The sequence below is a fragment of the Chelon labrosus genome (assembly GCF_963514085.1).
Source record: "Chelon labrosus genome assembly, chromosome: 4".
In the NCBI taxonomy this organism is placed as follows: Eukaryota; Metazoa; Chordata; class Actinopteri; order Mugiliformes; family Mugilidae; genus Chelon; species Chelon labrosus.
In genome coordinates, this window is record NC_140340.1 from 8,097,078 (window position 1) to 8,122,337 (window position 25,260).

General features: G+C 45.3%; 2 protein-coding genes across 2 annotated transcripts in view; one reads left to right on the forward strand and one right to left on the reverse strand.

Annotated features, from left to right (window-relative positions):
- ppfia4 (PTPRF interacting protein alpha 4) overlaps positions 1-13,486 on the forward strand; it is a gene marked incomplete at its 5' end in the record, with an annotated part of 53,899 nt that extends 40,413 nt beyond the window's left edge. Inside the window, 24 exons of the mRNA XM_084542959.1 lie at positions 104-325; positions 833-967; positions 1,581-1,715; positions 1,847-1,930; positions 2,647-2,778; positions 2,859-2,921; positions 3,348-3,439; positions 3,550-3,679; positions 4,174-4,370; positions 6,508-6,736; positions 6,820-6,855; positions 6,939-7,060; positions 8,010-8,122; positions 8,228-8,309; positions 8,386-8,467; positions 8,662-8,862; positions 9,338-9,400; positions 10,466-10,492; positions 11,113-11,288; positions 11,407-11,504; positions 12,115-12,290; positions 12,699-12,767; positions 12,856-13,042; positions 13,171-13,486. Coding sequence (XP_084399085.1) covers positions 104-325; positions 833-967; positions 1,581-1,715; positions 1,847-1,930; positions 2,647-2,778; positions 2,859-2,921; positions 3,348-3,439; positions 3,550-3,679; positions 4,174-4,370; positions 6,508-6,736; positions 6,820-6,855; positions 6,939-7,060; positions 8,010-8,122; positions 8,228-8,309; positions 8,386-8,467; positions 8,662-8,862; positions 9,338-9,400; positions 10,466-10,492; positions 11,113-11,288; positions 11,407-11,504; positions 12,115-12,290; positions 12,699-12,767; positions 12,856-13,042; positions 13,171-13,229 — 2,910 coding nt within the window. The 3' untranslated portion in view covers positions 13,230-13,486. The remainder of the gene's footprint in view (positions 1-103; positions 326-832; positions 968-1,580; positions 1,716-1,846; positions 1,931-2,646; positions 2,779-2,858; positions 2,922-3,347; positions 3,440-3,549; positions 3,680-4,173; positions 4,371-6,507; positions 6,737-6,819; positions 6,856-6,938; positions 7,061-8,009; positions 8,123-8,227; positions 8,310-8,385; positions 8,468-8,661; positions 8,863-9,337; positions 9,401-10,465; positions 10,493-11,112; positions 11,289-11,406; positions 11,505-12,114; positions 12,291-12,698; positions 12,768-12,855; positions 13,043-13,170) is intronic.
- Positions 13,487-16,928: 3,442 nt separating this feature from the next.
- Positions 16,929-18,885, reverse strand: myog (myogenin). Its single transcript, XM_084543617.1, has 3 exons — positions 18,114-18,885; positions 17,453-17,552; positions 16,929-17,354 (listed from the first exon to the last, which is right to left on the reverse strand). The coding sequence occupies exons 1-3, from the start codon at positions 18,645-18,647 to the stop codon at positions 17,236-17,238; spliced, it is 753 nt and encodes a 250-aa protein (XP_084399743.1). The 5' UTR covers positions 18,648-18,885; the 3' UTR covers positions 16,929-17,235.
- Positions 18,886-25,260: the final 6,375 nt, after the last annotated feature.

Sequence of the window (25,260 nt, forward strand, 5' to 3'; positions counted from 1 at the left end):
ATCTTCGGCCGGTAACATGTGCATGTACATTTGCATCTATGCAGCTCAGCCCTAAGAGGCATGTCGCGTGCGTGTCCGTTAATTTGATGCGTCCACCTTACAGAGACTGCCCAACGGCTCTATAGACGCCCACGACGATGGCAGCCGGGTGTCTGAGCTCCAGGAGCTGCTGGATCGGACCAATAAGGAGCTGGCTCAGACCCGCGAGCACTCCGCCACCGTTAACGCCCGCGTGGCCGAGCTGGAGGCCGAGCTCGCCAACACACGGCGGGAGCTGAGCCGCAGCGAGGAGCTGTCAATCAAACAACAGAGGGAACAGAGAGAGGTGACAGTAAAGGATGGAACAAAGGAATAAACATGCTGCTCTTATTTGACCTGTACTATATTAAAGTGAACCCCTCGTGCCATGATAGAGACAGAGAGCTCTCATGGACTGTACATGCGAATTATATAAATCTATATCAAGGAAAAACTTAAAAAAAGATGTTTTCAAAAGTTCAGTTCAACTCAAATTTGAGAAAATATGCAAAATATGCAGCTAAGTGCTTAAAAATAGTCATAATACAGATGTGAAATGACAAGACAGATGTTTTAACAGTAACCAGGTCTCTTTACCAGCTGTTTCTCAATCTCAATCTGCTGTGATAGCTAAGTTATGGTTTTAGTATTCATTTTAAATTAGCTTCATATTTAAATATATAAATATCTTGTAATGGAGATGGACAATGATTGCACCCAGTATAAAAACTTGTTTCGTTTTCTGTCATCGGAAACAAAAAAGTGCAAATACTATAAAGATACAGTATGTTGTTTGTTTGGATTGCGCCTGCAGAGAGAAGACATGGAGGAGAGGATAACGACATTAGAGAAGCGCTACCTGGCTGCTCAGCGGGAGACCACGCACATCCACGACCTCAACGACAAACTGGAGAATGAACTGGCCACCAAGGACTCCCTGCACAGACAGGTGACACACGCATCAGTATCAACGAGCCTTACTTTTTGCCGGCCGCGTAATCATCATTCGAAACAGTAAAGTCACAGTCATTCAAAAGTCGATGATGATGCCACCCCCATGTTGCATTAAGATGAATCTATGCTCTTTAAAAAGCAACAGCTCAGTCACGAAAACCAATATTTACAAATGTGTTGTTTCATCACTCTCCCAGATCCAAGCTTCTTTGACTGTGTGACAACGCTAATGTGTTGTTAAGTGACACCACAATAATCCCATTTGTCTCGATGCGCGGTGATATACGACTTGTGGGTTCTGGCTAATGTTTGCTCTCTTAGCACGTTTTCTTGCGCTGCGTTTTAATATTTCATGCTTCAGCCGTCTGCGCTGATGTATTTAAGGTATTGAAGAGCTTTTATAGTCGGCGAGTGAGGAGCAGAAACATGCTGCTCAAAGGTTCACTTGTAGTTCAGGGTGAATCTGAGTTCAGCCTCGCAAGGGGACGCACGGCAACATCTCCAACAAGTGTCCATGTGTCGTGCCCTTGCTGCACTACACTGATCGTGCCTCTCTTGTGATTGCAATAAAGTCCCTCCTGCTTTATTTGAATGTGCGTGTGTGTCAGAGCGAGGAGAAGGTGCGCCAGCTGCAGGAGATGCTGGAGATGGCAGAGCAGAGGCTGGCTCAGACCATGAGGAAGGCCGAGACACTGCCAGAGGTGGAGGCTGAACTGGCGCAGAGAGTGGCAGCGCTCTCCAAGGTAGCACACATGTGCACGCTGCAGCTGCAGAAGTTATAGCAAATAAAATAAGAGTCAGTAATTTACAGATATAAAACACAGAGATCACTTTTGAGGCAGCTGAACTTGTGTGTGCGTGTCTCCCCCTGCAGGCTGAGGAGCGCCATGGCAACGTGGAGGAGAGGCTCAGACAGCTGGAGTCACAACTGGAGGAGAAGAACCAAGAGCTGGGAAGGGTGCGTGTGCATGAGTGTGCCCTGGCCCTGCAGGGTCTCCGTGACCTCTAATGAGCGTATGTGTAGGCGGATGCCACACATTGGTTGGATGCCTTGACTCTCAGCACTGTGCCCCATCATGCATACACGCACATGTGCAAGAAACACATAGGAAACGAGTAGAGTTCTTCATTCTCCCAGTGCACGAATCCTTACCAAATCCACATATCTTGCTGCAACTCACCCCCGCTTCCACACATGCACACAACCCTCTCCCCCCCTCCATTCGACTGACTGATTGGCTGCTATCTTTAGACCGAATAATTCACGCACGGCTAATTTCTCCCTCTCTCAGTTGCGATCTCACGGCTATATTTAGTGGAACGTGCTCTCAGAGGATGCAGATGTGCGTGCGCCTTAATTTACTTTAATGAAATTACTGCGGAACACATATTAAGCACAGCGATCCCCGTTTAAGAGAAGCCGTTTAACTGTTTTTCATCATCCCGTAAATGACTGTAATTAAATCACTCTGGCAGCGAGAGCCATTGTTGGCCAAGAAGACCTATATCTGGCAGCTGGTGATCCCCAGCTAAACACACACTTCATCCTTTGATCCGTGTAGAGACGCTTGATTAGCTGCATAAATACACCCACATGGAGTCTGTATCAAAGAGAAAACTTGATGATGTCATTCTCTCGTCTGGACTCCCCCCCCCCCTTTTTCTGCTCATCAGGCTCGTCAGAGGGAAAAAATGAACGAGGAGCACAACAAGCGTTTATCCGACACCGTGGATCGTTTGCTCACAGAGTCCAATGAGAGGCTGCAGCTCCATTTGAAAGAACGCATGGCCGCCCTGGAGGACAAGGCAAGGCCCGTACACATGGATTCGGCTCACAGACCAAATTAATAATATGTTCTGACCCAAGCATTTTTTTTATTGTCTAGAACTCCCTCATTCAAGACCTCGAGAACTGCCAGAAACAGCTTGAGGAATTCCACCACACCAGGGTCAGTAGGACGGGGCACCACCTGTGCAACTTACACGCCCCCATAATCAAATACATTTACTCAAATTACACTTTTGTGGTATTTACCTTTTACCTTTGAAGCAGCTAGTTGGCTAGGTAGCTTGACATGAAGACTGGAAACAGGCACAGAAAAGTCAAAGCCTCACATTATATCTATGTGTTGTTTGTTTTCTGTGCAAACCTAAATTGCAGTGACTTGGAAAATACCTTTCTTCCAATCTTCACTGCATGAGAGTGCCATCAATTTTCTCATCAAACCACTGCAAGAAAACCAAAAAGTGTATTTCCAAAATATTCATTCAATGCACCTGCACTAACAAACCGATACGATGCTGAAAGTATGTGCCAGATATCTTTAATTTAATTCCACCTCTGCCCTGGATGCACCTCTTCTTCCTCTTCTTAGGAACGGCTGATTGGCGAGATAGAGAAACTGAGGAACGAGATCGACCATTTGAAGCGCCGCAGCGGGGCGTTTGGAGATGGAACCCACCCTCGGTACGCGCAGATGTTCTTCCGCTCTAGTGTCCCTACGATGACATTAATGCTCACACCCCAGCGTGTTCATTCATTGTTGATGGTGATTTGTTCTGTGTTTGTGATCTCAGGTCTCACTTGGGTAGCTCCAGCGACCTCCGCTTCTCCGTGGTGGAGGGCCAGGACGGCCACTACAGCACAACTGTGATCAGGCGGGCGCAGAAGGGCAGGCTGTCAGCGCTACGGGACGACCCAAACAAGGTGCTTGTAATGTTTTTTATGAGGCCAAAGCAACTCCACAGTTCCTCACACATACACACACACACACACATACATACAGCGGGCAGGATTGCTAACCATGTACAAGATCACATTTCAACTATTCTTCTAACCACATGCAGCTCCTACCGGTGCTAAGTCCAGGTTCATGTCTGCTTTGCCAGTAAGTGTCAGTGCTTCACGCTTGACGTCCCATTCTCTACTAACCTCTCTGTCTTCCTGTCTCTCTCTCACCTGCTGCCATGGACATGCTGTGTGATGTAAGTTTCCAGTTCATCCACGTCTTCTCATAACTTGGCAAATATTTCCTCTCCACCGATTTATTTAAGTGTCATGTTTTATACATGTAGGCATTTGATTAGACTTCATCCATGTGGTGCATTCTGTAGGTTTAAGATTTATTTCTGTTTAAATGAAGGCGCGTAAAGCTGTCTGTTGTTGTCTGCGTACAGCTCATGTTCATATATTGTGTTTAGGTGTGTGCGGTGTTCGAACAGGACTACCCGTCTCTGCGCGGGAGCGTCAGCCACCTCCTCGGCAGCGACATCGAGGCAGAGTCCGACATGGATGACGACGTTAGCTCGGCCCTGCTTTCCCCCAGCGGCCAGTCGGACGCTCAGACTCTGGCTCTCATGCTGCAGGAGCAGCTCGACGCTATCAACGAAGAGATAAGGTGGCATATTACAGACACATTACATTACGGCACATGACAGTTTCATGATCCCTGTGGGGGAAATTGGGTCAGTGCAGCAACGAGAAACAGGATACAGATGCGAGGAGAGCACAATATTAGAGATAACGCGCAAATAATTACCAGAAATGGAACATTCGGAGGATCCTACAGAAGCTGCTGCTTCATCTTGTTAAAGCAATGCGTAAAGGCCTGTGGCCAGAAAGGATGCACAGGATGATAGTGGCAGTAGACAGAGAGCTACTTGGTTAAAAGAGATGTAAAAAGACACAGAGACACAGCTAAAAATAAAAGACAAAAAAAAAATCTTGCAGTATACAACAAAAATGTATTTAAGTCACACACCATAACACATCACGTTCATTCATCCAGTCATCTTCTGTAACAGCTTGTCCTGTGAAGGGTCGCGGGGGGGCTGGAGCCTATCCCAGCTGTCATTGGCCGAGAGGCGTGGTACACCCTGCAGGGCTAACACAGAGAGACAGACAACCCTTCACACTCACCTACGGCCAATTTAGAATCACCAATGAACCTAACGAGCATGTCTTTGGATGGTGGGAGGAAGCTGGAGAACGTGGAGAGAACCCACGCAGACACAGGGAGAACATGCAAACTCCACACAGAAAGGCCCCACGCATTCATGGTTTATCTTTTAATACATAACACAATCAGAATAACAAAGCACCAGGTACCTGTAATGACGGACTACAAATAGAGAAGAGAAAGATTTGACCGGCTACTATGGGTTAATGTCAAGTAGTAGAAATATTTAATTTCCCTAGTAATTGTCTCTATAACAAAGACAATCAAGTCTCCAAAACCCAGGTTTATGTAAAGGAACCTTTGATGAAAGTGTTATCCGGTTATCTGCGTCCTTATTTGGGTTCACAGAGGAAGAAATACCGGGATGCAAGTTTAACGCCGTCAAAAAGGAATACATGCAAATTAATAAACGATATTAGAGGATATCAATTAAGTCGTTTTTGGATAAAAGGATGAAATACTTAGGTTGCAGTACAATTTGTCTGTGAAGGTTCTCAGTCATCCACGTCATGGTACATCCAAAAAAGGTTCAAAAAAGGCAACTGGACTTGTAGAGTTTTTTGAGAAGACGTTTCACCACTCATCCGAGTAGCTTCTTCAGTTCTGGATTTGCAATACAATTACAACCTTTTGCCTCGATGTTGTCAAGGGCATAGCAGGTAATGGGGTAAGACCCAAACGCAGGACAGAGCAGGCTGAGGCATTAGTTGGCACTAAATGCATTTAATGAAAAAAACAAGACAAAACAGAGAGCTGCAGAGATGGCAGGTAATCCAAATTTGACAAGACCAAAACTACTATGAGACATGAATACAGGTGGGTGACAAGTACAACGGAACAGAGAACGAAGGGGAAGGCAGGGCTATATATACACAAGTAGGCAGAGGGGTGACGAGACACAGGTGAAACAAATCAGGGCGGAGCACACAAGGAGATACCAACGAATCAATCACAAGTTGAAAACACAGGGAGTAACACTAACAGGAAACCAAGCACTCAACAAAATAAAACATCAAACTCAATACAGAACCATGACAGATGCCTTGTATAAGATAACTTTCAACGCATCTCGAATTCTGTGTCTTTTTTATTTCTTGTGTATCTGAATGTTTAATGTTGCACTAACACTGTACATACACAAGGAAGGAATGAAATTAAATGCAGAAAACTGTGCAAAAATAACCAATGATAATATTACATTTTCGCATGAGGACCTTTATTCACCGGCTCAGCTTCATCCTGGAGGAGGACGCTGTTTATTGCAGTTTACATTAACAGGGTCCTCTTGTGGCACCTCAGAATATGCTTCAGGAAAAAAATGCAAAACAGCGGCTGATTATGCTGCAGAGGAGCCAGACTCTGTCAAGGCATTACAGTCGTGGTTATACAGATGGTATATTTATATCATTTTTTTAAGCATTGCTGGTTTTTATCATGAATTGTTGCCTATTTTTATAAACCGATTCCCTGAGAATATTACAGAAACGCTTGTTGTAAAGCAGCTAAATAAAATTGAGTGTATGTAAATGAAGGACGGCAGGCTCAGACCGTGTACTTTGTGCGGCTGTGCCTGCAGGATGATCCAGGTAGAGAGAGAGTCGGCGGACCTGCGCTCGGACGAGATCGAGTCCCGTGTGAACAGCGGCAGCATGGACGGCCTCAACGTTACGCTTCGGCCCCGGGCCCTGCCGACCTCTGCCACTGCTCAGTCCCTGGCGTCCTCCTCCTCCCCACCCACCAGTGGCCACTCCACACCGAAACACCACGGGCGCAACACCAGCCACCATCTAGGCATCATGACTCTGGTCAGAGAGCACACAAACACACAAACGTGGTGCCTTTCAAAGAAGAGTTCTTTAATTGCAGTATGTTCGTTTCTGTCCAACAGCCGAGCGACTTGAGAAAACACAGGAGGAAAGTAGCAGTAAGTTTGCACAGTTTTTCTGGTTTCTTTTGTTAAACTATGTTTTTCACAACCGAGCTAACTTGATTTTGTGACTCTTTCAGTCTCCAGTGGAAGTGGACAAAGCTACTATCAAGTGTGAGACCTCACCTCCCTCCTCCCCCCGCAGTTTACGCCTGGAAACCAATTTTGCCCAATTTACAGGCAGTCTGGAGGATGGACGAGGGTAAATACGGACACTCAGCTAGTAGAGTGTGACACACAGGGTGAACAAAGCATCTTAAAGGGGAATTACCGTTTTTTACAACCTGGACCTATTTCTGGCATAAAATACGATCTTTTACTCACCCATATAACTTTTGTGTCATTTGGAGTCCTTCAGAAGATATTTAGATCCAGTGGAATGCTGCGTATATCCATACAGTGGGAGTGACTGGGGCACCGAAACGCAGCCTCTAAATAACGCATTATCTGCCGCGAAACTCGTTCATTTCACCAATATTTTGTTATGATACGCTAGTTCTATTTGCCGTTGAGTCTGGAGTTACCTGTTATCTATTCGCGGACGTGCAGCAGTTTGTTGTTCTTTGGCCAGCTGTTCCTCTCTCTGCCTCCACATCCTCCTTTCAACAAGCTCCTCATCCGTATACTCTGGTTCAAAGCGGTAAGGACGTCCATCATAAACAAAGTTGTCGTCCACAACTTCAGAATTGGAAAAATATTCAGCCATGTTTCCAAAAACTAGCAGTAGCAAATTACAGGTAAACAAGCGGTGCTCAGAGATGACATCATCCAGGTCAGAGGTTAGTAGGTCAATCTACAGACCACAGATGATGATAACAGGTAACTCCGGACTCAACGGGGAATAGCACTAGCGTATCATAACAAAATATTGGTGAAATTAACAAGTTTCACGGCAGATAATGCGTTATTTAGAGGCTGTGTTTCGGTGCCCCAGTCACTCCCACTATATGGATAGACGCAGCGCTCCACTGGATCTAAATATCGTCCAAAGTCTCCAAATGACACAAAAGTTATATGGGTGAGTAAACAATTGTATTTAAGGAAATAAGGTCCAGGTTGTAAAAAACGGTAGTTCCCCTTTAACAAGTGTCACTCTGTGCTTCATACCAACTCCGATTAATTTCTGTTGGTCTTCTTTTAATTGGTTGTAGCAAACAGAAGAAGGGAATCAAGTCGTCCATCGGCCGATTGTTTGGGAAGAAAGAGAAGGGTCGAATGGAGCAGACTCTTGGTAGGGAGGGGCAACCTCTACCAGCCTTATCAGGTACACATCAGACTACATACCATAACCACATTCTGTCCCACGTAGTGTGCGGTTGTGATATAGAGGCAGAGAGGCAGAGATTGACACATATGCGTTGTATTTTAGACTTTGAGATGGGCATCGGTGACACTATGACTCTGGGAAAGCTGGGCACGCAGGCCGAGAGGGACCGCAGGATGAAGAAAAAGTAAAAGAGCACTTTTATTGTCTGAAAATATTTGCTCCAGTTGTTACAGTTATTCATTCTTTGATTTGTTTTTCAGACACGAGCTCCTAGAAGATGCAAGAAAAAGAGGTCTGGCATTTGCTCAGTGGGACGGCCCCACCGTCGTCTCATGGCTCGAGGTATTCTACTTATTTAACAACACGACGTTTCCATAAAACTATCAGGCTGTTATTACGTACAATACACAGAGGAATGGCGTAATATCAAGTACCAGACCGACCACACAGTCTGATCTGCGCTCCCTTCTCCTTCGTTCCCCACCATTTATGGCGACAACGGTGCTGACGCTGAATGTCTTGATGGCTCTCACCAGCTGTGGGTCGGCATGCCAGCCTGGTATGTGGCGGCCTGTCGTGCCAACGTGAAGAGCGGAGCCATCATGTCCGCTCTGTCGGACACAGAGATCCAGAGGGAGATTGGCATCAGCAACCCTCTCCACCGACTCAAACTCCGCCTGGCCATCCAGGAGATGGTCTCCCTCACCAGCCCCTCGGCGCCGCTCACGTCCAGAACGGTAAACGAACGCAACCAGCACACCCCCGTGAACACAAGGACATGTTTTTACGGGAATGTAAATAGGAATGCAAAAACATAAGTACATGAACACCACTGTTATTATTAACCTTCACTCTGCACCTTCACGTGATGCCTTATCACACTTTTATTTTGCTTTTTTGTTTTATTCTTCTGTTCAGACCACAGTAGAGGCTTGGTTCAGGCTTTCAACTTTTCACCTGCCACACAGTGCATGGGTTACTGTTGGGAAATCAACACACAAATAGTGCCATATATAGCTACCTGCCTAAAATACACTCCCTCACTTGGCATCACTCAACACAATGTTTGTCTGTGTGTGTGTGTCTGTGTGGATGGTATGTGTGAAAATATACACATGAGTGCATTCTTGGATGCTTTTTTGTGTGTGTGTGTGTGTGTGTGCTTGTTTGTATGTGTGCTTTCGTTTGGGTGTGTTCTCATCCTCTGAGCAGTCCTCCGGAAATGTGTGGGTGACTCATGAAGAGATGGAGAACCTGGCTTCCTCCACTAAAGCGGTCAGTACCATCTGGGTGCTCCCCTCCCTCGTTTACCCCCCACCCCCCCACCCGACACTTTCTCACGCTCACGCCGTCCCCACCGCGACACACATATGTCCTATCCCGGAAGACCCCCTTCTTTAAATATCCATCAAACACTAATACGTTTTTTTTATTTTTATGTGCTTCTGTTGATTCAACTAAGTTCGAGTAATAGTATGAGTGCTGACGGGTTATTACTGTCAAAGAGGAACTACTGTTTTTTACAACCTGGACCTTATTTCTAGCATAAAATACGGTTGTTTACTCACCCATATAACTTTTGTGTCATTTGCAGTCGTTTAGGAAATAATTGGATCAACGTATATCCATATAGTGGGAGTGACTGGGGCACCGAGACGCAGCCTCTAAATAACGCATTATCTGCCGCAAAACTCGTTAATTCCGCCAATATTTTGTTATGATACGCTAATGCTATTCCCTGTTGAGTCCAGAGTTACCTGTTATCATCATCCGGGGTCTGTAGATTGACCTAGTTTTTTGCAACATGGCTGAATATTATTCTGATTCAGAGGTTGTGGACGAACCATAGCAGTAGCAAATTACAGGTAAACAAGCCGACTGTCGCGGGTGCACGCGCCGCTCAGAGATGATATCCTCCAGGTCAGAAGACATCATCTGATGATAACAGGTAACTGCACACTCAACGGGGAATAGCACTAGCGTATCATAACAAAATATTGGCGAAATGAACGAGTTTCACAGCAGATAATGTGTTATTTAGAGGCTGCGTCTCGGTGCCCCAGTCACTCCCACTATATGGATATACGTTGATCTAATTATTTCCTAAACAAGTGCAAATGACACAAAAGTTATATGGGTGAGTAAACAACCATATTTTATGCTAGAAATAAGGTCCAGGTTGTAAAAAACAGTAGTTCCCCTTTAACTGGAGGTTTGTTGCAAAGTAAAATCTTGTGTGTGTGTGTGTGTGTGTGTGTGTGTGTTTCTGAATGTGTGTGTTTGATCAACCGCTGTCTCTTTAACCTTGTATATGTATGTCTCTGCCATGCTGCCACTCAGGAGAATGAGGAGGGCAGCTGGGCACAGGTGAGGCCACTAATCTGCGAACATCTGTCTGCACACACAGCCAAAGTGTACCAGCTCTCTACACACACACACACACACACTTATTTGAAGGGCAACCTCACCTTCAGACTGATATTATGATGACCTGTGATAAGTGGGCTGTTATATCTTAGCCTTCCTCAGTGTTAGATAGATAGGTGTTGTTAGATATAAGCAAAATATTCATTGTCCTTCAGTCTCCTGTTTGCTTTCTTATATCTGTTAGGAGGGACATCAGCTGTGAAAAGGATGCAAAGTAAAATATTTTATCCAGAGTAAGCACATCAATATCCTAGGACAAGATGCACAATTTTAGATAGTGCTATAATATGGACCTGGCTGTGGTTTGTCACTGAAGCACAGGTGTTACTGCTAACATTAAAAACATCCCTGTTCCATTTTAATGACCCAGTGTCCCAGAAAGCTGTGAAAGTACGCCGGCATGCCTCGGGATGGAGCTGTTTTTGTCATCATCGCTGATAATCATTTCTCAAAATGCATTTTGACTTGCAGCACATTTGGATCCAGACACTTAAACATATCTTATGTTGTATTAATTCATACAAAAAGACACACATCATTTTATGCTGTTCCCGCTATAGACTTTGGCGTACGGAGACATGAATCACGAGTGGATAGGGAACGAATGGCTGCCCAGCCTCGGCCTTCCTCAGTACCGCTCCTACTTCATGGAGTGTCTGGTGGACGCACGCATGCTGGACCACTTGACCAAGAAGGACCTGAGGAGTCACCTCAAGATGGTGGACAGCTTCCATAGGTTTGCTGCTACAGCGATTAGATTAATCTGCCTCCTCTTCCAACTGGATACATTAGTAAATGAAGGAGGCTAATGTCGCATATGTGCCTGTGCTTGTCTGTGTGTGGGTGTGTAACAGGGCTAGTCTTCAATATGGGATTATGTGCTTGAAGAGACTCAATTATGACAGGAAAGACCTGGAGCGGCGGAGAGAGGACAGCCAACACGACATGAAAGGTACATTTTGCGCACAACACGATGCATGCATGCACACCGATTAAAAAAAAAAAGCAATCATATAAAACACGTTCAGACACTGGTTCACGAGCGTGCACACACCGGCAGCCCGCCGTCAGGCCAGAGTACCGCCTAGTGGTTTTATCTGAGATTTTCAATTTGGACTGCACGTTGACCAGCTGCTCCTCCTTCGACTGTCAAAAGTCCAACCAAAGCAGCCCTACAGTCTTGATCTAAAGCTCCACTTGCCAAGAGTTCTCCATGCACACACGCACACAAACACACACACACACACTTAGGTCTAGCCAGCCCTCTCGCCCTTTTGACCTTGAGTTCAGCACATGAACTTGACTCAGCTGTCGTGTCAAATCAGAATCCTGTCCCGTTCACACACACATGAAAACACACACACACACACACACACATGCACACACCCCGCCTGTTCCAACATGGAAAGCTGGCTGACAGCTGCGCTTTAAATGAACAAAGGGAGTGTGCCACTGAGTTGACACTATGTGGACATGCACATTATCTCTTTATTTCTCTCTCTCTCTCTCATACACTTTCTCTAAATTATGTTGCCTCGGTTTCTCTCTCCGTTTCGCTTTAGATGTTTTGGTGTGGACGAATGAGCAGGTGATCCACTGGGTCCAGTCCATTGGACTGAGGGAGTACAGCGGCAACCTCCTCGAGAGCGGCGTTCACGGAGCACTTATCTCTCTGGATGAGACCTTCGACTACAGCAGCCTAGCGCTCATCCTGCAGATTCCTATGCAGAACACACAGGTGGTGATGGAAGAAAATACACAATACACTCAAAATGCTAAAAGTGTTATATGGACTAAAGAATATTAACTAAAACCCCTAATTAAAGCTGACATCAGCCCTTTTGGCATTTCTGTGACCAGTCCATCTTCCAGCAGTCAGTTATTTTAATGGGATTGGTTGATTTACTTTTTTAGTTGTTTGTGTGCAGTCAGCATTTCCTTCTTCTGCCTGCCAACATTTACTTCTCCAGTTAACAGTTGCTCTCAGATCAAAGGTGCTCTGTTGTTCCAGTATTTCCTGATCAGGCTTCAGTGCATTGTGATTGTTCCTGGACATTTAACAGAAGCTTTGCCATTACCTACTGTCTATGTATTGTTCACAGATCCACTTTATTCCCTGCTCACAGCCACTGAATTTGTTTTTCAGGCACGCCAGGTCCTAGAGAGGGAGTTCAACAACCTGTTAGCCCTGGGGACCGACCGCCGACTAGAGGAGGTGACCTCTTCAAGCTGCTGCTTTGATCAAATAAGATATTGTTGGGGGAAAACTCTGCTAACTTGCTTCTCCCTCTGTGTCGCTGTAGAGTGGAGACGACAAGTCTTTTCGACGGTCTCCGTCGTGGCGCAAGAGGTTTCGGGCACGTGAGGGAGGAGCGGGTCTGGGGATGATGGCGGGCTCCATGGAAACGCTGCCTGCTGGCTTCCGAATGCCCTCCATGTCCATACCACCCTCTATGAATTTAGCATCTAAAAAGCAGCTCCAGCCGGAAGGTGTGTTCCAACGCTAACAAAAGTGACCTATGTATTTTTCTGTATGTACGTGTGCTTCTGTCTGACTGACTAACTGCATGCTCTGTATCTGTCTGTCCTGCTGTGCCACTGTGCCACCTGCTCTCAAGCTCCTCCCCCAGCGCCCCCGAGACTCGACCCCTCGACAGTGCGGACCTATTCATGCTAACTGCACCCTACTTACTAACAGGAGCGCTAATGCTAACAGGTGAGTTAACAAAATAGCGCTGAACCCTGGGGGTTAGTATGCTTTTAACCAGCTTTGCTCAGCTGTGTGGCAGGAATGTGACACTAACTTTACAGTGACAACTAGCTGCACTTGAGAATTTTAGCTAGCACGTGATTGGTCGAGACCAAAACAGAGATAAAAGGGAAGTGAAATCTGAATATAAACATGGCCTCTAAATGAGTGAGACATTACAACCCCAGAATATATTCAACTCCCAGAAGCTTTAAAGGCAGTTTAAACTTTTTCAAATGGACGCAGAAGCTACTGCGACAACGCAGAGCATATGCAGATCCTTAGCAAGTTGCTTAGTCTTCTTAAAGAGGAGCTACCGTTTTTTACAACCTGGACCTTATTTCTGGCATAAAATACAATTGTTTACTCACCCATATAGCTTTGGTGTTATTTAGAGTCGTTCAGAAGATATTTAGATCCAGTGGAGCGCCGCGTATATCCATATAGTGGGAGTGACTGGGGCACCAAAATGCAGCCTCTAAATAACGCACTATCTGCTGTGAAACCAATATTTTATGATACGCTAGTGCTATTCCCCGTTGAGTCCGGAGTTACCTGTTATCTATTCGCGGACGTGCAGCGGTTTGTTGTTCTTTGGCCAGCTGTTCTTCTCTCTGCCTCCGCATCCTCCTTTCAACGAGCTCCTCATCCGTATACTCTGGCTCAAAACGGTAAGGACGTCCATCATAAACGAAGTCATCGTCCACAACCTCAGATCGAAAAAATATTCAGCCATGTTGCAAAAAAACTAGCAGTAGCAAATTACAGGTAAACAAGCCGACCGTCGCAGTTGCGTGCGGCGCTCCGAGATGACATCATCCAGGTCAGAAGTTAGTAGGTCAATCTACAGACCCTGGATGATGATAACAGGTAACTCCGGACTCAACGGGGAATAGCACTAGCGTATCATAACAAAATATTGGTGACATGAACGAGTTTTGCGGCAGATAATGCGTTATTTAGAGGCTGCGTTTCGGTGCCCCAGTCACTTCCACTATATGGATATATGCAGCGATCCACTGGATCTAAATATCTTCCAAAGGACTCCAAATGACACAAAAATTATATGGGTGAGTAAATGATCGTATTATATGCCAGAAATAAGGTCCAGGTTAACCGCTTTAACATTTACATCAAGCAAATTAAATGGGTTTCAAGCTAGAGAAGGCAGGGAACACCACTGGTTTTAGTCTTTTTGGTGGAATTGATTGATAATAAGAAATTAGACAGAAACACCTCCCTTTTCTTTTAACAACAGATTTTGTTATTACAATTTGTCCTGGCTCATTAAACCGAAAAATCAAGATACCGAGGCTCAAAGACAACTTAGTATTTTCTTGTCTCCAGATTTTGATTCAGTAGTGGTGTCTTCTGCTCGGGAAAAGAAAAAATATGGATTTTTGCTGTTTAAATGGTTTAATTTAAAATTAATCTGTTATTGTTGTACATGTCAGGGTTAAACTAAGTTCCAGTAGAGGTAGTAGTACCCCGTCTCACTTTCCTCTATTTCTTTTTTTTCCCTCTCTTTTCCAGTGCATTCTCATTACCTATACGGACATATGCTTGCGGCCTTTTGAGAGTGATATGCCAAATCTGGAGAGGGAGACCTGGGTGCCTTTGGGGGGAAGCTTCACCCCTTTGTTGCCCGGCCTCACCTCCCACCTTTCACCTCTCACCTCTCCTTCGGACACGTGCAATACAGAGGCCAACTCTGACCTTTGAACCCCTGAGAGTGCTCACTGGCTGCGCTCGCTGCTGTAAAGGAGGCTCGTCCCGGTCTCTCCCAGTTTCTTAACCCCAGTGCTCCCAGTAGCCTTGTTGTTGTGGTGTTGTGCTCCTGCTCCCTTGGTCTCAGCTGTGGGTTTTTGTCCTGGTTCTAATAGTCTCAACATGGCCGAGTCCAAACCAATCTTGCTGTGTCATCAAGTCCTTCGCATAACACACGAGTTGAGCAGTTTGAAGGAGGGGATGGTGACCAGTTGTTGGTTTGGACTTGGGAATGATGAATACTTGTATAAATGGCAGACCCCACTGCACATTACCCTTCTACCGGTTATGCAAGGTATTACTCATTTATCGTCTCTGTACATAAAATGGATGACCTATGTTTTTTATAGAAATATTATATATAAATATATATATATATTGGAAATATATATGGAAAAACAATATGATATTACTGTATGAAACCCAATGCCCTGTATTCGATAGTGACTGTTCTCTCTCTCTTTCTCTTTCTTTCTCTTTCTCTCTGTGTCGGACCTTTGTGCGTCTTTTGCCGTATGCTGTAAGTGTGTGACTCGTTGGTGGGAGGGGGCTCACTAAAGTGGAAAGTGTGTGTTTCTACAAGGACTCTTCACAGGTTCATGGGTCCAATTTCAAACTTCTCTTCTCTTTTTTCCCCCTCTTCTCCCGTTCTTTCCTCCTCCTCCTTCCTCCTTCTCTTCGGACACGATGTAGCTGTTACCTCTCCTTCTTTCCACCTCTCTCGCCTTCTGTATGACACTATGTAGCCTAGAATAGAGAGAATCCTTTAATATGAAAGCTGAGTGTGTGTGCGTGTGTGTGACGGCGAGCGAATGGGTCTCTCTGCTCGGGACTTGTAGTGCGTGAAAGGAAAGGCCGACCCCCAGCCATGTGACCATGATTTAACTGGTAGTGTGAACACTGTAGCTCCTCTCTCTCTCTCTCTCTCTCTCTCTCTCGGTTCCTTACGTTCTCTCGAATCAAACTAAACTGCTGCTCAACATCAGCCAATGATATCCACCACACGAACTGCTCGAAGGGGACGGGACTCGTCTCATCTTCTCGTCTGTCACCTCCCATTTAGTTGCCATGGAGACTTGCCGGTGAGCAGTCAGTACTCATGGCTGACCAATTCCTCATCCAATGAGAACACAGCATATGAACCAGTGAAGTGCTGGATGGGTGTACAATCTTCTTTTTTTATTTTAATTTATTTTATTTATTTGACAGTTTTTCCAAGGTGTCTAAAAGGTGTAACGTGCTATGTGGCAGCTATGAGTACTGTGTCTTTATTCCAGGTGTGAAACAATGCTGACAAATCAAGATTTTATTATTTGGCTATTGGAAAAAAAAGTGTACTGTATTTATGACACTATATAGACATAAGTAAAGCTGTTTTCTAAAAAAAAAAAAAAAAAAGTGTGGCTGTCGTGTTGCTTTCCGAGTTACCGTCGGTTCAAGGCAGCGTTACTGAAAATGGTCTTTATTGCGAGAATTCAACAGAAAATATTACTTTTCAGGAACATCTACAAATACACAACAATCTTAGTTATAAAAGTCAAAAATAAGTTAGCAAAAAAATAAAAAATAAAATGGCAAAACCACTCTGTAGAAAAAGGGAACGTATTTACATCACTAGCATTCATTACCAGTTTAAATTAAGCAGATCTTGGTCAAAACTGCCACGGTACATATTGGCCCCACAAATAAACTCATGGTTTTTTTAAGCATTGAAACTCACACACACGAAAAAAAAAGAATGAAACAATCAGGGAAAGATTTTGAAAAGAGGAACACTTAAATTAAGTAAGGAGAAAAAACAGGCATTCCTCTGTGGCTCTATCGTTCTGGAGGCAAGCCCTCTAGAAACTAGTTGTTGGGGGGGTCATGCAGCAAAGTCCTTAAATCTGTAGTTAGATTAAGCTCCTGTGTCTTTAGACCAGTCTGGACCACGGGATAAGGCAGCTAACAAAGGGAATAAGGCCTCAATGTGAACAGGAGGAATTCAGTTTCAGATTCAGAGTTACAATATTGTTCAATCATAAAAATTTAGCATAAGACAGAACACACAGGTCAGTGGACGCACAGCTAATTAACTTAATTCGGGACTGGTTGTCAGACTCCATCACCAATTGTCTCTTTTTCTCTGTAGCCGTCTGTGCACCTATGGGTCCGCTGGCTGGAGGGTCTATTTGGGAATGTCCACGGGAAAGGCCACAGGTCCGTTAGCCGCAGAGATGCCTTCCACGATGGAGGTCAGGGCATGCATGTTCCCGTGCTCTGGAGATTCGGCAGCACTCAGGAGTTCTGCAGAGAGGCCCAGCCACACACTCATCAGCATCTGAGACGGTGCATGAATACTGTAGATTCGTTTGCGCCGTCTAATCGGACGGAGTCCTACTCACCCTCGCTGCTGTAGCTCCGCGTGCACTGCTCTGGAGTGCTGCTCCACTCTGGGCTACTGCAGCAGGTGCTGCCCGAACTGGGCTCGCTTGACGACGACACCTGTTACGACGGAGATGCACACACAGGAGTTGCTGTCAGTCACTCTGTTACAACACCACCCCACAAAGAGAAACTCAACACACACTACAGTGCGGGGTAATACCACACAGTGTGACCCCTCAGAGGCAAAACACAAACAAGACTTTTCCTTCAAAAAAAGGAAAAGAACGCGAATATAACAGATGATAACATTTACACAAGTCTGTTTCTTGTTGTGTTTCGGCAACTTTACAGTTTGTTGGATATTCTGAAACATTATTGAACGTTAAAAACTACTGAAAACATATGAATGTATGTCTTTACGTTCATTTAATGACTAAACACATACGCCAACTCGTTTCCCGAAGTAAAACCCCAAAACTTACTCATAGCAATCAATTCCCAAACAAGTTTCAGAGTGGATTATTCTATCAAGTAAAAACTTTTACATCTATGTAATATTTATCTTTCTTTTCTCTTTTTAAATAGTTTTTTTTTTTTTTCCCTGTCCGTTCTGTTTGCCCTTCGGCTCTTTCCTCAGTGACCTTCTGCCTCTCCTCATCCCACCTCCGTCCTACTCACTCTGGGCTGGCCTGCGGTGGGTCGGTAGTGCAGTCCTTGCTGCCCCGTCTCTGTGTCCTGCTGGTTGAGGGAGGACACCAGGGCCTGCAGCCTTTCGATATACTGTATGGCGCTCCGCAGGATCTCCACCTTGGGCAGCCTCTGGTTGGGGTTCATCAGGGTGCTCCTCTTCAGAGCGTCGAAGGCCTCGTTCACCTTCTTCAGGCGTCTCTTCTCCCTCAGTGTGGCAGCTCTGCGGCGGTCCATGGTCACTGTCTTTCTTTTACACAGCTTGCAGGCCCAAGGCAGGCACTGACCTGGACAATGGGGCTCAGAGTGAGGGGACAGGCTGGATGGAGAGGCTTTGTCCTCCGTACCCGTCACCCCAACTCCAACACCTCCAGACAGATTCCCACACAAGCCCATCATGGAGTTCCTGTCCTGGTAGCCAGTTTGGTCGTACGCCCCGGGCAGTCGAGAGGGGAAGTAGCTGTCCCCTCCTTCATAGAAGCGCTGGTCAGGAAAGAAGTAAGGGTTGGTCTCGAAAAGCTCCATACTGGACAACGCCGTGGTCTGAATGTAAGGGCCAAAGATCCCTGCTTCCCCTGGAACTGGTCTTCACTTTGTGGTCTTCAGTCCTACGTCTGGAGCGTGTGTTCGACTGTATGTGTGTGTGCCTGTCTTCTTCCTGGCCAGAGTTTGTGATGAGTGGAAGACGTGTGGAGAACAACTGGTGTGGAGCAACTGTAGGCTGGCATTTAAACCCCTCTGCCTGCTGCAGGATCACAGGGTTAAATTTAGCACGAGCCCCCAGAAATCTGACACGACGTTTAGCTGTTGCTGCACATCTACGCTTCACATCTCTGTTGGGCCCGTTGCTCTCTAGGGCTTTAAGGACCGTTTGTGTGTGCGTGCCGGTGCCCTTCTCTGGGTTTGTGCGCTGATGATGTGTGTGTCTTAAGAGGCCAGGATATGATCAGGTTGCCGTGGAAATGGGAGAGATAACCTCGGATCAAAGACGTGGGATCTTAATGAGATAATCCTAGACTTGCGTCCCCTTCTCTATGACACCATACATGAAGTGCTCGGCTATGAGGGGCGTGGGGGGGTTAGTAGGGACAGTCTGGAGACAGCTGTCACTTCTACTGGGAGCCAGCGATATGCAGTGACACGAAGTTGTTTGACTCCTTGTATTTGATGGGAAGTAAATGAGGCCAGAGATTGTTGTTTACCACAATCTAGGTCACAGTTGAACACTTGTACATGTGCGTAGCTGAAGCAATTCATAATGATCAGCTAGGTCAAAGCTAAACGTGTCAACGTTTAGTTCATGCCAGGGTTTATGTAACCGGCATTCGCGTCCACTTAGTTTCCTTCCTGAGACAGTTGCACAGTGTGACGCAAGTGACCCTCTGAGCTACAGTATGCAAGATCCAGAACCAGGCAGGTCTGTACAGGAAAGTACGGCTCAGTGAGTCAAGTTGACACTGGCTCACATTACTCTCGGAAACAATAATGAGACGACCACGCAAAAAGGGCGCGGTGGTCGTTGTCCTGACCTCCTCCAGCCAGTCGCAGTGTTAGCCTAGCCGCTGGGTGTTAATCCTCCCAGGACATGTCTCACCTCATAGCTCACCAGCTAATTCGGCCCGGCTTCCGCTGGCATGGACATGGAGCCAAAACACACAACCTCGGTCAGCGGAGAGGTGGCCTGCAGTTATTGAGATAGTGTGAGATGTGTCGCATCCCCGTGCATCGCTACCAATAGGTTTATCACACTAATTTAGATTGTCGCCAAAAAAAAAAAAGGGGGTGGAATTGGTTTTCTGTGTGGCTATAGTTTAGAAAAAATGTACAGGGTGCTGGTGCATGGTGCATACCACTGTCAGTGAGTCAGCTCAGACATTTGGCACATGTTTCCCTTTCTCTTTCTATAACTGTCCACACTTTCAGTTGTTCTAAAAGACAAAATACAATGCTAAACATGTTTGTACTTAGCTTTTTTAAAATTATTATTATTATGAGGCAAGCCTTCCTTTTGTCCTCCCGGTAGAATTTGACCGTCTCTAATGTTTCTATATCACATAATCCGTATATATAAATGTAGTCTACTGCCCATGGATTCTGAAAAGAACTTTACAGTATAAAGGAAATAGTTGAGAAGTTGTGTGGAGAAAATGTGTAACACAGAATACGTCTCACTCAACTGTGAAGTCCTAGAACCATCGATTAAACATTAATAGAAGTGTTTACTGTAACTTAGAAACATTACAACAGTTGATACTGTTCGTTCACATCATTCACTCATTTCACTAACCCTAACCCGAACCCTCTAAATCTCTGGTGACACTGAATTGAACAGACACAGAAGACGCAGCTTACCTGAAAACTGTCAGTAAACAGTTCTTACAGCAGCTAAGACCTTTTCTATAAACTGTCAACGCGAAAAAAGTCTTTCTTTAATCAGAATCAGAACCAGAATACTTTATTAATCCTTCAATTTGCCAATGCAATTTGAGTAAGGTGATTTTTAGGAGATAAAAAGCAGCCTCCGATGACGCCTCTTTGTGGCGGTAGACCAATATTTACTTCACATTCTGGGACTTTTGTTTTAAAGGACATGTTAATAGGTGTGTTTTTGTTACACATATTTTGAAGTGAAAAGAACAGGCATTACTTCGATCATTAATGGCAGCTGCTTTACATTTAAGGGTGATGCTGGGTCATTTTAGTTCAATGAGTTACTGGTCAGAGACTAGAATTTCTTATTCTTTTCCTAAAATTATCAAAATTGTAAGACAAAAACGACTGAACGTTTGCATAATTGCGCAACGCATTGTTAAATGAAACGTAAGACAAGCTCCAGGATTAGGCAGCGATTCAGCAGGACCCGGCAGGTCGGTCGGGGTCTAGCCCTGGGGTCTGGGCTCCGGTTTTGGGGTCTGGCCAAAGTGTGTGCTGTAGCCGTAGCTTGGCACAGGGCTGCAGTGGGCTGTCAGGTTAGGCTGTGATGGATAGTCACTGATGGCGGAGCGAGTACAAAGACGCCTGTGTTGGACCCAGGGGTACAGCCGGGAGGGGGTCCTGCAGTGTGTCAGAGTCACTCATAACCTTCTGTCATCTTAACCCATTGTCAGCAGAACTAGAGAAATGTGTGTGTGTGTGTGTGTGTGTGTTTTGCAGTAGATGACACACTTGTTGGAGGAACAAGTCCCCTCTCAGCATTTTTAAGTGAACACTTGAGACAGTTTAACAGAAGAGATTAAGTGTTTACTTAATATTTGCAGCTACTGTGCTCATTATTGTCGCCTCTTTTTTAAATTCAGTTGATAAAAACAGTGATAGATTCAAATGAGACTAACTGAACACAGAGTAGACACATTTTTACTGAAGTTTGAGGAATTAAAATTAGACTTTAGACTTTATACTTTATACGTATATTAAATAACACATACGAGAAACCAGACTGACAGCAATAACCCTTCAGTCTGAGTCTTAGATAACTGCGTGATGGTTTAAAAATGCAGAAGCCAAAACTATTTGACTGTGTGTGCATATTCGTGTGCAGGGATTGCCCTGTCACTGGCAACACTGGTCCACTTCTCCTCGGTGACAAGCAGCAGCACATTGTGGGACAGCTGAGCTTGGGGGGAGGGAGGGAGGGAGGGAAAGAGAGAGGGAAGGAGGGAGGGATCAGTCCTCCTCACCCCAGGTTAGCCTCAAGATCATCACTGACCTGGAGAACTGTCATCTGAGCGCAGTCGGGAAATCTCAGATATGTAAGAGGAGAACGGCAAAACAGTGGAGGAGTGTACAGGATGTGAGATACAAGACGCAGGGCAGAAGATTCAAACCAATGACAAAACACACGCTTTTGATTATGCTTTATTTTTTTTTATTTGTCTCAAACTTCTGAATGAATTCCCACAAATATTTTGCGCCAATTATAGGTAAACTGTTCCGATAAGTGTCTCTAATCAGCAAAAAAAAGGTGTTATGGCTAGGAAATTGACATAGTTTTGGTAATTAGCTTTAGTCAACTTTATTAAAAAGTGCATTTATTGATTTTATGTATTTTCTCTTAAAGTCATTTACTTGGATTTCATTAACTCATAAAGTCTTCATTTAGTTAATTCAGATCATTGATGTTTGTGTCGAGATAAATACACCTGATAACAGCGAATAAATGTCTGAGGTGAGCTAAACTCCTGTCCCGTAACGAGATGTAAACAGTTGTGGGAGGAGGTGGGAGTAAAACTGGAAGGAAAATAATAATTCTTTTTAAGTGTGATGTCAAATTTTTAGGCCAAAACTCCTAAAAACTGGAAAGCAGCACTCTGTTTGCAATCCGGGCCTGGGTGGGCAACGACATTATTTAGCCGTTAAGTGCCTTTGGGAGAGGACATGGTCACCATGGTGACGGCAAGAGAATTGGTCGTCTCAGAAACCGTTTCTATCCTGTCGCCATGATAACTGAGCATCCATATATAACATTTTTTTAGTAAAAGATGACAGTAACAATAATCAGTAAGCATAAAAAAATAAAAGCAAACTAATCAAAGATGAACAGAAGCAGTCAGATGTGATTACTGAACCACTGCGCTACCACTATTTCTGTTGAGTAATGAACCTTACATAAGCTGCCGCGCTGTCGCGTTTGACAGATGCCTAAAGGTGATGTGACACTACTACGGCCTGGCCGATCATCAGGAGAATACTCCCATTCATTGCCGTTGAGAATGAAGTGCTCCACCTGTGTTTTCACAAGGCTCTGGAGGCCTGGAGAAAGCTTTCTAAGTCGGAGGGCGGGGAGGGGGCAGGGGGGGCGGGGAACAGTAGTTCTGTAGCCCGGCCACGCTTGCTGCTCACTGGGTCTTTTATCGCAGAGTAATCCCCTACAACAAACAGAATGGCCGGCATGTGCATATGCAGCTGTCGCAGTCTTAGTGCAAGTGGTGTCATGTTAAATCGCAGGAATGGCCTGAGCCTCTGAGCCATCCGCTGCCCTTCCCTTCACTGGCATCCCCGCTCGCTTGCGAGGCTCGGACGACACACAGACACAAACTCTCGTACATAACCCACTTCCCACTAACATACCAACGCAGCACATGGTCCCCCTAAAGTTATTTACTGTAAATAATCTGTGCTCCAATGCTACAAACAAGCGGATTATTTGCATTGCATATATTCCATTGATGCCACAGGCTGCACGGTGCTCCAGGCGGGCTGCGCAGGCCGGACGACAACTTTAGCTCACAAGAATCAGACCGCGCGGACCTTGGCTAGTAAACTTCAGGTTTAATCTGAGAGCAGTTTACACGTCGACATGGCCCGTGGAATTCTGTTTGTAATGAGTAGACGCCTGAAGGTTTCTGTGAATGGCCTTGCGGAAACTATGCCCTGCGTCTTTTATCGATCTTCCTGCCGCATTAGACACAAGGAAGGACGAGCTCTGTTGCTTTTCCTCTCTTGTCATCACATCTCTATCATTTCCCATCTTTCCCCCGTTTATATAATCTCATTTTCAAATTCTCCACATCTACACGCCTCCTTCTGTATTCCTGTCTTTGTTTTTCTCCGGCTCTGATGACCTTCTCCCATGTCAGCAGTGGGACAAATTTAGCGGCCCGGTTTCTGGAGCGACCAAATAGTCGGACACAACAGAGGGAATGTGTGTGTGTGTGTGTGTGTGTGTGTGTGTGTGTGTGTGTGTTTGTGTCTCTGTGCATCGGTATGGAGGTGAGAAAGCAAAGGTCCCGACCGCGCAGATACAGTTACAGATATCCAGACACACAAGCAGAAGAAAGCGGAGGAGGGTAAGCAGGTCGGGGCTCGCCGTCCTAGAGGAGGTATGCAGGAAGGACACCGGAAAGGAAGAGGAGGACATGACACAGACATATACCGTTTCTATAAATGAGCTTCACGGGAGCAGATAAATCAAGAGGCAGCGAGAGGAGAAAAACAATAAAAATGTTCCACAAGACTCGGGGCAATAACTATTTTACCCCCCCGTAGGAAGTATTGCATACGCCATAGAGGATAAAGAGAGAATGTGCTAAGTTATTCCGGGATGCTGGGATGGAGATAGTGTCGCCATGGAAACATGCAGATCCCCCATACCCCGACCGTCACCCCCACCACCGCCACCACTCCCTGGGCCGTGCCATTCTGGAGCTGCCAAGCTCTGGGTGCCATGTCACCAGGGGTGTTATGCCATTCTTTGCGTCGACGCTCTGTGACGCACCAGACGCCACGACGGGGCAGTATGCCATTCTTGAATTAGACACAGGGCGAGGGGAAGCATTTCGGTACACAAACATTTAAGGCTGCAGCGCAAAACACGGGCCGACACCTGTTTATATATCTAATGTTTCCAGTGATTTACTGTAAATAAATGCTTTAAATAATATTCACTGGCCTTATTTAAATAAAGAGACTTAGCAGTAGGTAAGGTTGGATCTTAAAGGATCTCTTAGTCAATTCAAAACTACTCTGACAACTTGTTGTTCCTTTATCTTAATATTAATTTTATATTTCCAGTCTCTCAAACACACAAAATGTCAATTCCTTAAATAAGATTGAACTGAAAGACAAGTCCAAACTAGTATTAAAGGGGAATTACTGTTTTTTACAACCTGGACCTTATTTCTGGCATAAAATACGATCGTTTACTCACCCATATAACTTTGGTGTCATTCGGAGTCGTTCGGAAGATATTTAGATCCGTGTATATTCATATAGTGGGAGTGACTGGGGCACCGAAACGCAGCCTCTACATAACGCATTATCTGCCACAAAACTCGTTCATTTCACCAATATTTTGTTATGATACGCTAGTGCTATTCCCCGTTGAGTCCGGAGTTACCTGTTATCATCATCCGGGGTCTGTAGATTGACCTACTAACCTCTGACCTGGATGATGTCATCTCTAAGCGCCACGCGCACCCACGACGGTCAGCTTGTTTACCTGTAATTTGCTACTGCTAGTTTTTTGCAACATGGCTGAAAATTTTTCCGATTTTCTGAGGTTGTGGACGACGACTTTGTTTATGATGGACGTCCTTACCGTTTTGAGCCAGAGTATACGGATGAGGAGCTCGTTGAAAGGAGGATGTGGAGGCAGAGAGAGGAACAGCTGGCCAAAGAACAACAAACCGCTGCACGTCCA